Source organism: Saccostrea echinata, unplaced genomic scaffold (assembly GCF_033153115.1).
Source record: "Saccostrea echinata isolate AGI-Se365-2 ecotype Australia unplaced genomic scaffold, CSIRO_AGI_Sech_v1 ptg000008l, whole genome shotgun sequence".
NCBI classification, from domain to species: domain Eukaryota; kingdom Metazoa; phylum Mollusca; class Bivalvia; order Ostreida; family Ostreidae; genus Saccostrea; species Saccostrea echinata.
In genome coordinates, this window is record NW_026889757.1 from 11,118,715 (window position 1) to 11,133,810 (window position 15,096).

Sequence of the window (15,096 nt, forward strand, 5' to 3'; positions counted from 1 at the left end):
AGAGTATAAGTTTGATTCCAGATGTAGAATTAAAGTTCTTCTCAAATGCAGCTGAAATAATGAACCTTTCAAAATGAATTACAAAAGTAAAATTTTGTCTTAGTCGTATATACTTTTACTAGGGATGTCAAAATATTTATTTTTCTTAGTCGATTATTCGATTGCATTATTCGAACGATAGTCGAATATTCGGAACATTTTGTGAAAATAAAATTTTACTTCAAACTTCACTGGTACATGACGTATTTATAACTCAAAAACCCTTAATCTGTTTAAAAAGTAACATAAAAATTAATGCAGCGTAACGTTGGATAGCAAGATTATATGAAATAAATTTAGAAATCTAATATTCCTAAATTCATGATTTCTCCATCAATCAAATTCATAAATTGGTCTGTACATGCAGTTAGTTTTTATTTTAGTTAGCATTCAACATTTGCTAGCCGATATTTTTTAAAGCTTATTGTGAAATAAATTGGGGGGGGGGGGGGTCTCACACTATCCAAACGCCGGGTGGCCGTTAAATTGTTAAACAGTCAGTTACTGCTTATTCATTTATTGATGGTTCTGGCTATCAAAATGTCCTTAATTATGAACAATTTAAAATGCAAGCGAATTGTTCTAATAATTATCGAAGCGTCAAAACATGTCACATGTTCCTCGCATTTGAGCAATCTTAAAATAAAAGATAATTGGTACATCGCATAAAATCAAGTCCAATTAATTTTTTTTTACAAACAAAGCCCAGATATATGTTGATGGTTGATTTATTACAAAAACAACACAAGCAGTAACTGGTAGATAATTAATTCTCGCGGTAGTGAAGCATTCAATATAATTACTGTACTTTCTATGCGCACATGGAAAATCAAGTTTTTTTGTAGAGGAAAATTATCTTATCAAGTGTCTCCGAGGAAAGACTCAATTTTGAAATGAGAATTCCATATCGTTATCACTCTTTTATTGCATTGTTTTAAAAATTATAATATTCGAATGTCCGTTTCATTATTCGATCGTCGGTCCATTCGACTGACAGTCGAATAGTCGACTATTCGTTGACATCCCTAACTTTTACATAACATGATAGTCGGGATTGACAAAACTTAAGAATGAAAATTTAAAATGAAATGCACATTTCATATAGAAAAGCAGAAATTTCCGAAGAAGTTATTTGTTAGGTATTATGATCTTCTTTTCAATAACTATTTCAACTAACCTTCCTTTAAACAGCGTCTTTGAATATTCTTCGAACCTTATTACTAGTAGACAAGTTCAAAGTCCTGGTGTTTTCATTTTTGCTCTCTGTATTTCTTCTGTTTTAATTATAAAGATACCTCTAATCACCAGTATCTTGGGATTTGTTCTGCTAAGTAATGCGCAGAAAATATAGGGTTCTTCTCTGGTATTTTGTTTGTAACAAAGACCTGACGCACTCTAGAACTGTCGTGATATGTATAGTCGTACCAGGCAGTGTAAAAATAATCAACAATATTTTACATTGGCTTAAGAATGATTAAGTCGTCCGCGTGGTGCAGTGGTTAAAGCGTCTGCTCTAGAGTCGCGGAGTAAGGAGTTAATCCTTACGTCGTGGGACGTGGAGACCAGTCCTTCGGATGAGACCATGCAAACCGAGGTCCCGTATCGCAGTAATTGTTGGTACGAAAAGATCTCTCACTGCTCAATGAGCCAAAGTGCCGAGTATAGGTATAAATTCAGCCTTCCACCGACAAGTGGTGGCGTCTCCATATGAGTGAAAAATTCTTGAGAGGGGCGTTAAACAATAAGCAAACAACCAAACAAGAATGATTAACCAAACCTGCACATACCAAGCTGGGAGTATTTGAATATTGAAACCAAATAGTATGTTTAAGTTTAAAAGAGGGAATAAAATATGACATTGCGTTGTGCCTTCTTTCATCCACTACTGGGGAACAGTCCTGACAACTGGCTTTATACAATTTATCAATCGAAAAGATAATGGAAATGAAAAACAAGGCTTGTAGGATAGTAAAAACAGATTAAGACAACGTATTCATGACTATGAAGAAATAATAAAAATGATTGTATATTACATCAATATATTTTTTCAATTAATTAAACTTTAATTTAATAAAATGTTTCATTATTCATCAGTGACTCCTACATTCCGGTTTGGACAGAATCGTTCATATTTTGAGGAACAATGGCACGTTCTTTTCATCAAAAACTACCTAATTTCCTGATTTCACAAGTTTAAAACAACGGCTAAACTTCATACACCAGAATCTGTCATGAGCCTCCACGCTCGTGTTCCTGCACTTGAATATAATGATTAACTTGCACTTTAATTCTATTAACCATCAATAACAGAGTTCCATAGGTCAAATTTTTTGGTTTTAGAACAAAATTATCTTGAAATAAATCTTGTCTATCCTATTATGTGGTGTTACGTTTTACGATCACTGAATTCATTTGCTGCATCACCGCATCGATAAAATCGACAGGTCTTTGATTGGTCAGTTTCCCGAGCCCGACCAATATTTGTTCCGTAGTGACATCGGGAGTATGTTATTCCTCCGTATCCCACACAATGTCGTTCGACAAACCCACTACCGTTGTCTAATTGGATAAAAGTGTCAATACGCTATGCTACCTAGTATCTAGTTAACAACACCTTGTGAAACAAAGGGTTATTTCCATTAGAATATTTAGCATACCCGTGCCTGAAGACCAACTTCAATTAACGTACAGGAACATTGGTTTTACTGACTTTATGCAAAAGATGGAATACTGCAAAACATTTCAACTTAATCTGACACAATTCTGCCTATTTTTCCTCGCTTTAATGACTGTAAGCAGTTGTTGCTTCATAAGAAACTGTCCACCTGGCGGAAAAAGAAGTATGGATATTATATCACGACCAGGAAAAGAGGTATGTAGTGTTTTATCTACTCTATTCAAAATTACCTATATAAGTAATTCCTATTTTACTTGAAATCATAAATATAATACAAGTTAATTCTGATATATATATAAAAAAAAGAATACTCGATATACAAAATTCTTATTTCTCTCAATCTAAATAGAGCTTTTTAAAAGACTTAATTTCCATCAATTTCTTAGTTTAGACCATTATATTCAAGAAACCAAATAAATAAAGTATAGTATACATGAAAATTGATAAATTGTTCTCTTTAGAAAAACCGAATTCTACAATATTCAGATATTATTAAAATTATACATTAAGTTAATGTAAAGTTGACTCATAAAGGTGAGGATGAATTATGCAGAATCAAAGATAATCAAAACAAAACAAAATCTCCATGTATAACAAAAACATCAAAGTCTATCTGAGGGAAATCCCATTGCGTTTCCTTGTTTGGGTGTGTTCTGGCCTTATCAAAGATCTTTTTGAAATAAATCGTAACCTGTAACGAATGAGCTTTTAGTACACTCGTAGAATGGATAAAATACCAGAATTTGAATTAGCATATTATCTGGTTAACAGCTAGTAATGCAAAAACCTGCAACTTTAAATCAGGTCGATAAAAAGATTATTGAATCAGAAAAACGATTAAGTCTCTCATTAAAGGGAATAAAGGATATTTTTCGAGACAGAGATTTTTTTCCACCCTAATAATATATATTGATATGTGTTCAGCCCTTTAATCCCCTATGACATATAATAAGTAACTCTAACATGAAAACAACAATGGCATGTGGACACCCCCTTTTTCACCTATGCTAAACATTAACCTTTAAGAGACATGTAAAGTCATTCGAATTCCCTGGACGAAAATCCATCTTTAGGTATTCCCTTAAAGGCGGCTATAAGTAAAGGCGACTTTAAAAAAGCTTAAAGAAAATAGTTTCTTTAAGCCCCGTTAAAGCTGCAACTTATAGATCGTTAATGGCCAAACTTCTTTAAGGCGCCTTTAAACTATCTTTAAGCCAACTTGTAGAAGAAAGCAGTTAAAAATAATTTTGAGAAATTATTAAACTATAAGGGGGAAGAGGCATGCAACAGAACGATTAAAAAAATAGAACACTAGTTTAACGTGAGTACACTTAATTGTTTACTAATTATCGGGGTAAAAATACCGGAAGACTGTAATTTTTTTTACGATAATAATGATGATATTCCGAGTTTCGTAATAGTCATTTACTGGATTTTTTCCCTAAATGACGTGAATCAGTATCATGTAAAAATGGAAGTGTTTCGTTAACATAACCCATACTTGTGCATATCGTGGGAAGGTAAAAAGAGGTCAATACTTTAATTAAAATTTTAAAAAATTAACTTATTGTAGAAATGAATGTTAAAAGGTATCTTATTGTGGTGATGCAAATTTATCATTGTAATCGATGAATATTTTTTTTTAAAAATCAAACAAAAAAGTTCTGTTCTGAGGATCAGATAAATCAAAAATACCATTAGCTTAAACTACTTATTTTCTACAGTTAAGTTATGCAATTGATTGGAACTCATGCAAAATTAGTCCATTATAAGTGGACATTTTTTTTTGTCTTGTCTTGTACACTTTTTCAACTTTTTGAAATTCTTGTATCATCAAAATATAGATGTGTTAATGCTTACACGAAGTTTCCAGCATTTATAATTAATTTAGAAAATTTTTCTTTTAATAAAACTATAATACACCGTATTCCTTGTCCTCAAATTGCAGAATTATAACTAACGAGATTGTGTAGAATTCCAGATTTGATGTTCTCAAGGGTAAAGATCCCGCTGAATCCCCATGATTACAAAATCTTGGAATTTGATAATTAACAAGTTGTCTTTTACACCAAGAACATACATACCTTGCGTTTTACAATATTCAATATTGACTTGAGATTTCTACTAACGAGTTCTTTAAATGAATTTCTTCTCTTGCATCATAAGTGCAACAGATTGTTTCATTTTCAAGTTCGATGATACTAAGTACGAATTTAAACTGACATGGGAAATAAATCCAAAACAGTTTGTCAATTTAAATGAAACTAATAAAGATTTGGAATGTTAAATTTTGTTATGCGTTATGTATAAAAAAAATTTTGAATGTACAAAGGGATATCACCTGATAAATCTATATTATACACTAACAATCTTCCGGAAATATGTCTGGTTGAAAAGTATCAGCTCATGCTTCATGGAATTTTGAAAAATCCCTGAAAATTTACGTGTCTAAAATGTCCTTGCCTTGATCAAATTGAAAATTTATGAGAAAAATATCAACTGAAAATTAAATTCGCGTAAAGCTTGTCGAATATTTATGAGAGTTGTGTGTAGCGATGATGACAATTTCTGCAAATATAAAAGAACCGATACCCAAGTACGTGGATTTTTTGTTTCTTTAAAAGCCGTTTAAGAGTGACACAGTAGAGTTTATACATAAATGAACAATACAGATTTCTCATATATATATATATATATATATATATATATATATATATATATATATATATATATATATATATATATATATATATATATATATATATATATATATATATATATATAAGCACTAAAAACCAACAACACTGTATGTCCTAAGTGTCGGATCTACTAAGTAGATACAAGGTCACGGATGGAAATTTATATAAAGCACTAAAAATGACCAACGACACGAACAATAATAATTGTCAAATTTTCTGGACAACCTGTCCCTTCCTCAGGACAAAGAAAAAAGTTAAGAAGTCATAAAAACAAAGGAAATAGAGAAGCAAAAACAACTAGCACTACTACTAAACTACCAAACACTAAATATTTACAATGTTACATGTTTAATTTGGAGTTTATAAACAGTTGTGAACAAAGAAATCCGGAGCGCTATGAATTGCGTCCGGTATATATATATATATATATATATATATATATATATATATATATATATATATATATATATATATATATATATATATATATATATATATATATATATTCGAAAACATTAAATCCTTTTCAAAAATCAAAATTCTCTTGAAAAAAAACTTTTTAAACCGACCAAATTAGTCAGATTTAATTTCAAAGTTCAAATCAAAACTAAATATATATATGTTTAAGAAGCGTAAACCGGCAATGTTTAAACTAAACGTGACTTACATATGTACATATATCAGGTAAATATTATGTTAACTAACATGCTAAAGGTTTGATTTCTTACCAACGAAATGTGAAGATAACGAATATTGGACATGCTCGTACAATTTAAAATACAAATTGAGAGCATGCAGAGCAAACACGGGTCTCTGAAAAAAAAAAATCCTAGTTTGGATCAGGTGCCATAACGAAGTAGCATCCCTTGTACCGGTCACATCCACTGTGAGCCTTTTATCTTGATCGGTAGAACGGGGTGATCTGTAAACAATTCAGTATGAAAATAATGGCTTAACAATTTGTATTGAAATGTAAAAACGTCAGTCAACATTTGATAAAACGACATTAATTGCATTTGCAAACAAGGTCATTGTGTCGACCATAGAATTTGCGAAATATTGACATCTTTGTATCATCAACTTGATTTTCAATAGTCTGCCTCCTCGGTTAAAAAATGTTTGTACGTAGAACATGCCCTTGCATATCGAATAACCTTGGCAACATTATAAGGCGATGATTGTGCATTGCTACGTAAATAATAGAAGTTGAAGATACAGATGTTGAAGTCATTACGTTTACCATTAAGTTTAATTGTGAATTTTCTTTCAATGTTTTTCTCAAGTAAAATCCGAATATGAAAGAGATGTGTCAGACTCTGGTGTTTCTTTCATTTTAAATTCATTGGAGTATACCAAATCAAAGTATGTATGAAGATGAATGCTGTCTTATAACATCGTTGATAAATCTATATGTCGAATTGAAGATCACAACAGGAGACCTCTTTTTACACTAAAACAGATCTGCTTAGTAAGTGTCACAGTTTGGACCCACTGGAATTCCAGTAAATTATTGAAAGACCTGGTTTTCAAAGACTACATAGAAAATGTCACCGAGGAACTCAAGCATCTTTTTTAATATCATCTTCAGCGAATATGTGTGTAGAATCAAAATTATCCTTTACAAAGTTTGTAGATGACTAATCAAAAGATACGACAATTTCGGAGTTCAGTTTTTTTTATTGAAGGTGCCATTGTTAATCTTCTTTAAGTTCGAAAATCGTTTGTATTAAAGAAATATTGACATTTGAATCTGTTGAACCCAAACTTATCAAGTTTTCCGGTACTACAAAATCTAAAATGTAAGATTTTCAAAGGTCAATAATCTTAAATTGATTTCAAATCTACAGATAAGCAACTGCTTCTTCAATAACATCTAAAGAGGTGGATAGATCTAGATTTGACAATTTATAAATATTTGAGAGAATGGTAGTTCGCATAATATGCGAGCCGCACATGAAGGCATTTATGCATGAATAACTGTCTTTTCCAACACTTTAATGTCAGAAAGACCCTAAGTTGTTTTCTTATGCTTTTTAAAACATTATGCTTTTATTGTCATCATAATTTTAATGAATCGGGATTAAAATGTCCACTTAAAATGACATGCAACTAAATTAAAAAGAATGAAGTAAAATCGACAACAAGATGGTAATAATATCCGTTACCTCTCAATCCATATGTATCCTCATCAGTTACAACTCTTAAAAAGAATAAAAAATATTATTATTATAAAAAAAAGGTCAGAAGGATTAAAATCGATTGACGTACCACAAAAAGTCATAGGCTATGGACAATAGGTCGATTTTCAGATGTTATTAAAATGGTAATGTAATTTCTCACAATTTTTTTCAAAAAAGTGAAGATCGACTTTATCAATGCATAAAGAATTCGACTTTATTTGAATTTGAAATACCCTTCTTTTGATCTCGAAATTCAGATTCGTTTACATCTATTTGTATACAACATCTACATTGCATGAATTGTATATCCATAAATGTCTAAGTTCAGATGTCTAAGTAGCACTGGATGCTACCCAGGCGAGTCGCCAGATTACTCAAACAAAACGAAAATCAAGATTTCAGTTAATAGCATTGTAAACCTATGTATCATAAATGAAAGTAATGCACTCCTGTTGTTTGCTACAAGCTGTTTTATCATTATATCTCATCAGATGGTAAAAACAGCTTAATGTGTTCAAATTGAAGATGAAAAAAAAATTAATTTGGACAAATAATTGTTAACTCTGAGTAATTTTGTTAATCCTTAGCTTTAATATGTATTATCTTTTCTCACCAAATATAGTATACATTCATTGTTTTCTTTCTAACAATGACTGCTTAGCGACTTGTCTCGGTAGACATTTTTAGTATTAAGCATAGGACGTTAAAGAAAAGTAGACATTTGCATGAACGCATGCAATTTAACTGTAATTTACCTGGTACCGACACTGAAATTGCATTTGTGCCATAAGTGAATGGTAGAAGGTAAATATCAAAATGGGGAAATAACGAGTTCTAAAATGCTGCATTAAGCAGGATACAAGTTCAAAACATGTATTGACCCCCATAACAATTTTCAAGATTTGAATGACGTATTAAAGTATTTTGTTTACTTATGTGCACGTCGCCATGATTTTAAAAACACCTGCTTTAGCTATTCCATTTTCCATAGATTGATCGATTGAGTGAGTGAGTGAGTATTGTCTAACGCCTAGTCGACAATCTCCCAGCCATATTTCGGCGGCCATCTACCATTGAGGGTGCCTATACAAAATATACCTAAAATAGAAAACAAATTAAAAAAAAAAACAAGAGGCTCGTGCGCGTAAAAGACATCTGAGTGTTACTATGCAATTATTTTTACTGGACCACATCACGTGCTATGTTTTTTTTTTAAAATCATTATCATTTTACCTTTGTTAAAACTTGAAAGCCTAAAAGCAAACAACTACACGACGATATTTCTTGTAATAATTTGACAAGTGGAATCATTTGGGGGGATTTCTTTAGAATATAAAGTCAAGAATTATGTGTCTTGATAATTGAAGAAAAAAAATGTTTTCTTATTCAAAAACATTACAGCCACTTCCTGGCTTATTTCGGGAAGGGTATTTGGATTGGCATAGATTGAAAAAAGTATTTGAATAGACAATATAATATATAGTCCTACAGTCAGTGAGAATCGAAATAATTTGCTTTATACAATTCAGTGTAAAAACATGAACGTACCGTTATCTCTGAAACTGTACTACATGAGAATCTTTGAAAATAAATCTGATATTTAGTGAAGCTCATATCTTTGGGAATAAGATTTTGAAGATTTTTTTTCTGCATTTTCACTGCAGCCATCGTGTACAAAATCACTTTCACGATTTTAAACTTAAAAAAGAACTGGTTCTTTTATTTGGAAAAAAATGGAAATCCAATCATCAAAAGATGTCGTGTTACGACTTTTGTTGAAATAGACCCAGTGATTACGAAAAAGATGAAAATGTGAAAATTTTAAGCAAGACAGACGATAGAAAATGGATGGACGACGACATACAAGAACAGCAAGAGGACAACTGTGTGACTAAGAAAAACACAAAAATTCATCTCTGTGGCATTTTGGTGTTTTTATTATAAACTGGACTTTTTGATTAGAATAAGCACAAAAAAATATTTGTGTAAATGCCCACATTTTATTTCTCAGAATAAAATGAGAGGCAAAATTAAAACTCAATTTCTGGAAACTTTGAGAGTGGGAATAAAAATATCTTTAATACTTAAGAAAAAGTCTGCAAAGGAGGAAATTTTATATAAATGACCTTGAAATTGCCAATTTATTGTGAACCCTCCAAAAATTAACTTTAGTCAATAAATCTTTCTGCAATAGGTCTGTAGTTGCTCATCACTGTATATTGACCATGAATTGAACAATCCACTATCTCTTTTTCATTTGACTCTATCAGTTTGGAGTTCATTTATGTCAAACTTTCAACATTGAAGTAAATGAACCAAAATTAACTCTAAAACCTATCACAAAAAATCAATCTCTAAACCTGCTCACAAGTCAGATTGTAGATTTTTATCATTAATTGCAAATATTGTAAATAATTACGATGTCATTCTAAACAATATCAATGTATATCGCAAGTTGTCAAATGTATACAGCGTGGGAGCACTGTTTTTCTGTACTTCTCTCTTATCTGCAGACAACTCTTTGAAATTTACCGGCTTCCGCCCTCAACAAGACGACTTGCTTTAAGTGCACTATCAACCAATTGCGTGTTGTTAAATACATAAGACACTGTCTGATTTAAGCACGCATGTGTAAGCAAATAAAATACTTCTAAGGGAACATTTATATAAAAGTGTTTTGTAAGTGATAGTTCCTGTAAAACGAATATAAAAATCTATGATTAAAAAAACTATGTTAAAAACATTACAAAAATAGTACAAAAACTGCACTAGTAAACTACGACCCATTGCACTTTGACGGATTTGAGACGAGAGCAAATTCTGATAGTGTCTGCTCAATAACTGTTAAGATATTAAAATTGTAACTATTTTGACATTTCATTTTCATCTTACTCAAGTTTCTCTGAGATTTAAAGACAGTGTAAGTGCAAGTGTCGATCTCAAAGCTTACAATATTTTATTTTTTTATTAATCTCGAAGTATTAGTTTTGATAAAGTCTATATTTCCCCCGCTCCATCAGATTTCTCAAATTTCTCGTACATACTCAGTCCTGTGATCAAAATGCTTCAAAAACACATTTTTAGATTATATAACAAATGATGGTGTTTCAGTGTGAATTGATTTCCTTTGTATAAAAATAGGACAAAATTAATAAAGGAAACTAGATTAGAATTGTGTGACGTGTGGTTTATTACAGGGCTCGTGAAGTCGCTCGCCCTCGTTATTAACACCATATTATGTAAATTGTTACAAATTTGTTGATATTTCTAATATATTTTTAACGTGTTTTAATATTAATATTTTAAAATAAACTGCTTATTTATATATCAAAAGTGATAACACATCACAGTTTTATTTATTTTGACCTCTTTATGAACTTTTTTCTCAGTGGCGCTCTAATCAATATCAGTGTAAAAACAACGATAGACTTCTACTTTATTGCAGTATCAAGTCTTTCAGATTTTCATTCAAAAAGTAAATATTTCAAAATTTCATTTTAATAGTATTTGTTTTCTGTGAAAATTTGCATAACGTGCAATAGAAATATGTTTTGAATTTAAAAAAAATATTTTATCATATTATCATGATTAGACCATTAACACAGATCTGCTTACATGTACCGATAGTCATAGCATGGGTTCCATATAAGAGCAGGCCGTCAACTCTCGAGTCATCGATTAGATTCTTTTGATCATGTTTAATTAACTTGAACTTCAACATCCTTTAAAAGAAAGCATTATTTAAACAAGAAAGCATTTTTTTCATTTTTGATTTAATTTTATGAGAATTTATTGTATTGACATTATTTCTTGAAGAATCAAATGAAACCTTTAGCAAAAACTAATTGTGCAACAAAATGAGTGCAGTGTATTTCGTCAATCATCAAAATATTATTTTTCTTCGTGACTTAAAGTTAATAAATTTGATAATTCTTGATCTTTGGCTTCGTATTGTTCATTGAACTTATTTAATGTGACATGTTTTTTTCGGCCAAATTCCTTTCATATATCTTAGTGTTGCCTAGTATAATAAAATATATACGTGTACTTACTGGATATAAAAAAAAATATAAATCTGATATCCCCACAACACAGTAATTATTTTTCGGAGGGCTAGCCTCCTCAAAGCCAGTTTACAAATATATAATATTTCCTATATTTTTGTTTTTCTAACCAAAATAGTTAAAATACTTATCTGAACCACTTTATTCTTCCTGCTGAATGAATGTGTCAATGAAACACCTCATGGGGTCATTTATATTAATTAATACGTTTTCAGCAATATTTATCTACAATATATTTGATAACAAGTTTGCAAAACATTTTTTGTTTGTTCCATGTTTAAGCATGTACCAATATTTTTGTCTTTTTCCTACTCCAGGGGCTACGCCTTGCTCAAACTTGAATCTTAATTGCTGCAGGATGCTTCAAAATATATACTAAAGATATTGAAACCTATTACTAGTAGTTGTTTTATGGGAAGAGAATGGAAAAATCGCCTTTTAATATAAAACAAATGTTTTATCAAGCCCTGTCTAAATTAACTGCTGTGAAGGAGAAACGTCAGACGCTCTGTACTGTACAACATATTCATAAAGTGATGTAAATCAAATGTAGATTCTCAAAAACTGTAAAGAACTTTTAGTTAAATTTATAGCCATATGTTTTTTTTCAAAGTCGGTTACATTAAAACCTATGCCTTTTCAATATTTTATGACCATCAAGGTAGCCCAGTCAGTAGAGGACTCGCTCCGTCATTGGAAGGTTGTGGGCGCGACTGACTTAAGTCGATAAAAAAAATAGGTAGAAAGTGTTCCTTCACCTAGCGCAAAAGACTTTGAAGGAAAGTTGCGAGTCTTTCAGAACAGACCTTGAAAACTTAGGCCCCGTTTCACGGCAGGCGTTGGCACGATAAATATCCCTCACTGCTCAGTAACCCTGAGAGCCGAGTAAAGGTCTAAATTTGAAGCCCTTCAGTCATACATGTATGGTGACGTCTCTATCAAGTGAAAATTTCTCGAAAGGACCGTAAAACAACATGCAATTAATTAATCAATCAATCAATATTTTATTGATATATTTCTCACGACAGATTAAAAACTGGGTTTTTTATATCATAGACAACTGCTTCTTCAGTAAAAATGGAACTTTGAAATTTTCATACTTTGTAATTGAGCTCCTGTATTAGTCGACCTGTTTTATATTCTTTTTACTCAAAAACTTCTATATGAGAAGAAGAGAACTCTTGCTATGACCCTGAACTCGATATTTAGATACAGTATATCTATGATATAGAGAATACTCTATGCGATCAATATTTAAGCCGAGGCAAGCTACTGTCAAATAAATAATATAACAGGGATTTCAACATTCTTGTTTAAAATCAGCATTTGGAAAATTCTACAGTCTTTATAATGACCTTGTTTGTAAATACAATCTAGCATTGTCATGTTACATGCCAACTGTTAGGTCGTTTGTATACAAAATTTGACAACGGATTTCCCAGGTATTCCGTTTACCTGATCAATACAAAGGGCTATCGACGGATGTGACAGGTCGACGGGTCAATGCTTACTCCTCGTCGGCACCTGATCATATCTCTGGGGTTCCCAGGGGTCCGTGCTATGCCGTGTTCACAAGTAAACTTATGTAGATCCAAAAACCTTACTTGAGCATTTGGTTAGTTCCAGTTTTTCTGTTGTATTTATCAAACAATTAAAGGACATAAAAATCAAAATTGGTGAAAGCATATAATTTTAAACACAAATATACAGTTATCTATGAAAAAAGATTCATGTTAAATTAAAAATTTTCAATTTCGATGAGTATACTTGAATAATTTAATTAATACATGATACACCTAACAGAGAGAGAGGGGGGGAGACCATGCTTTCATTTTGCACTTTCCTCATATGCTGGGAAATACAGACTACCTGAAATGCAAGGGTAGTTTATCGAAACGTTATGAAAGGTTCTCTTTTGTTACTTTACCTTACCATTAAGTATAACTGTTCTATTTTGGCATTTCATGAGCATCTTTCAGGGCATTTATGAAAATAAATCATACTCTTTTTATTTAAAACATATAAATGCATCGTGGATCATTAATTTTCAAGCATCCAAAAATTAGTAATCTTAATGCTTTTGCAGTGTATGGCATGCGGACCTGGATTGCAGGGGCAATGTGTGGGTCCCGATATTTGCTGCGGTCCTTTCGGTTGTCATATGGGTACATCTCAGTCAAGTGTATGCGAAAAGGAGAATGAAAGTACTGTTCCTTGTGCTGTTTCAGGCCCACCGTGTGGAAGTCGCAATCAAGGAAACTGTGTTGCAGACGGAATTTGCTGTGATCCAGGTAAATAATTTTATGCAAATCGTTCAAAGTTTAAATTATAAAGAAGTTTTAAAAAGAAGTAAAAATTTGACAGGCATTTGATAAAACATTACAAAACTCATGCTAAAGGAAAAATATATTGTGCTTTTCAATGTACTAGCTCAGATAAATCAAGCAATTGTAAACAATTACTCTAGCCATTTATCGACATTTCATAAGCGTTGTTTAATTGCTCTAAAGAGCTATGCTTGGTTCTCATGAATGTTTATTTTCTGACATCGACTCCTGGCTGCATTAACATGTATTAATCATCTTTTAATCCATTTACAGGTGCGTGTTCATTTAACAGCAAGTGCAAATCAAATACTGAACCAAAAGATGTACAGATTTTCTCTTTACTTAAAGCCCTGGGCCTTTTGGAAACGAAAGCATATAACAACGGTGAAATGTCATGAGGTGACTACGCAGTTCACCCGCAATTTTTTTCTTCCCCCTTCAGAATTTTGTCAATATTTGAAAAATGAACAATGGTATTATTCGTAAAATTTTGCAGAATTCAAAAAGCTAAATTTGTATTGGCCATATTGCTCTCTTCCGGTCTCGGAAAACAATCCTGTTTTTATCTTAACTTTCCGCTCAGGATAACTCGGTGTCCGATCTCAGTAAACATTCCAACGAAGGGATATGCCCTTTGAACTTTCTTACATTTTGTTCATCTTCTATTAATTCTGACTTTCCTTTGGATTGTTAAAATACTGCATTTATTACATTGTATGATCTCAAAAAAATAAAATCTTAGTATCTTTACACTTTCGTTTTATTTGTTATAAGATACGTCTGGAACACAACAATGTCCGGCGTCTATTTGTCTGTCGTCTGTAAACTTTTCACATTTCGATTTTCCTCTCAAGTATCACTCGACAAGTATGACTGGACCAATTGCAATCAAACTTCAATCAGAGCATCTTTGGGTAAAAGAATCTATGTGTACTCTATATAAGAACCCTGATTCTTTTCAAGTGTTATAATTATGAAATAGGTAGTAAATGTTGGTTGGACCACCGGTATTTAAAAATCAAGAACATCTGCACCAGAAAAAAACAGAACTTATAACAAAGCTTCCCCAATGATCAAACATAGCCAAAAGAGCATAGTGTAGCCACAAGG

General features: G+C 31.7%; 1 protein-coding gene across 1 annotated transcript; it reads left to right on the forward strand.

Annotated features, from left to right (window-relative positions):
• Nucleotides 1-2,537: 2,537 nt before the first annotated feature.
• On the forward strand, nucleotides 2,538-14,736 carry LOC133181069 (terepressin/terephysin-like). Its single transcript, XM_061315611.1, has 3 exons — nucleotides 2,538-2,911; nucleotides 13,746-13,950; nucleotides 14,260-14,736. Exons 1-3 carry the CDS (start codon nucleotides 2,753-2,755, stop codon nucleotides 14,382-14,384), a joined length of 489 nt encoding a protein of 162 aa, XP_061171595.1. The 5' UTR covers nucleotides 2,538-2,752; the 3' UTR covers nucleotides 14,385-14,736.
• The last annotated feature ends 360 nt before the right edge of the window (nucleotides 14,737-15,096 follow it).

Coding starts and splice junctions, on each gene's coding strand:
- LOC133181069 (XM_061315611.1), top strand. CDS start 2,753: ATGCAAAAGATGGAATACTGCAAAACATTTCAACTTAATCTGACACAA. Junction 2,912..13,745: donor TATCACGACCAGGAAAAGAG/GTATGTAGTGTT, acceptor ATGCTTTTGCAG/TGTATGGCATGCGGACCTGG. Junction 13,951..14,259: donor CGGAATTTGCTGTGATCCAG/GTAAATAATTTT, acceptor ATCCATTTACAG/GTGCGTGTTCATTTAACAGC.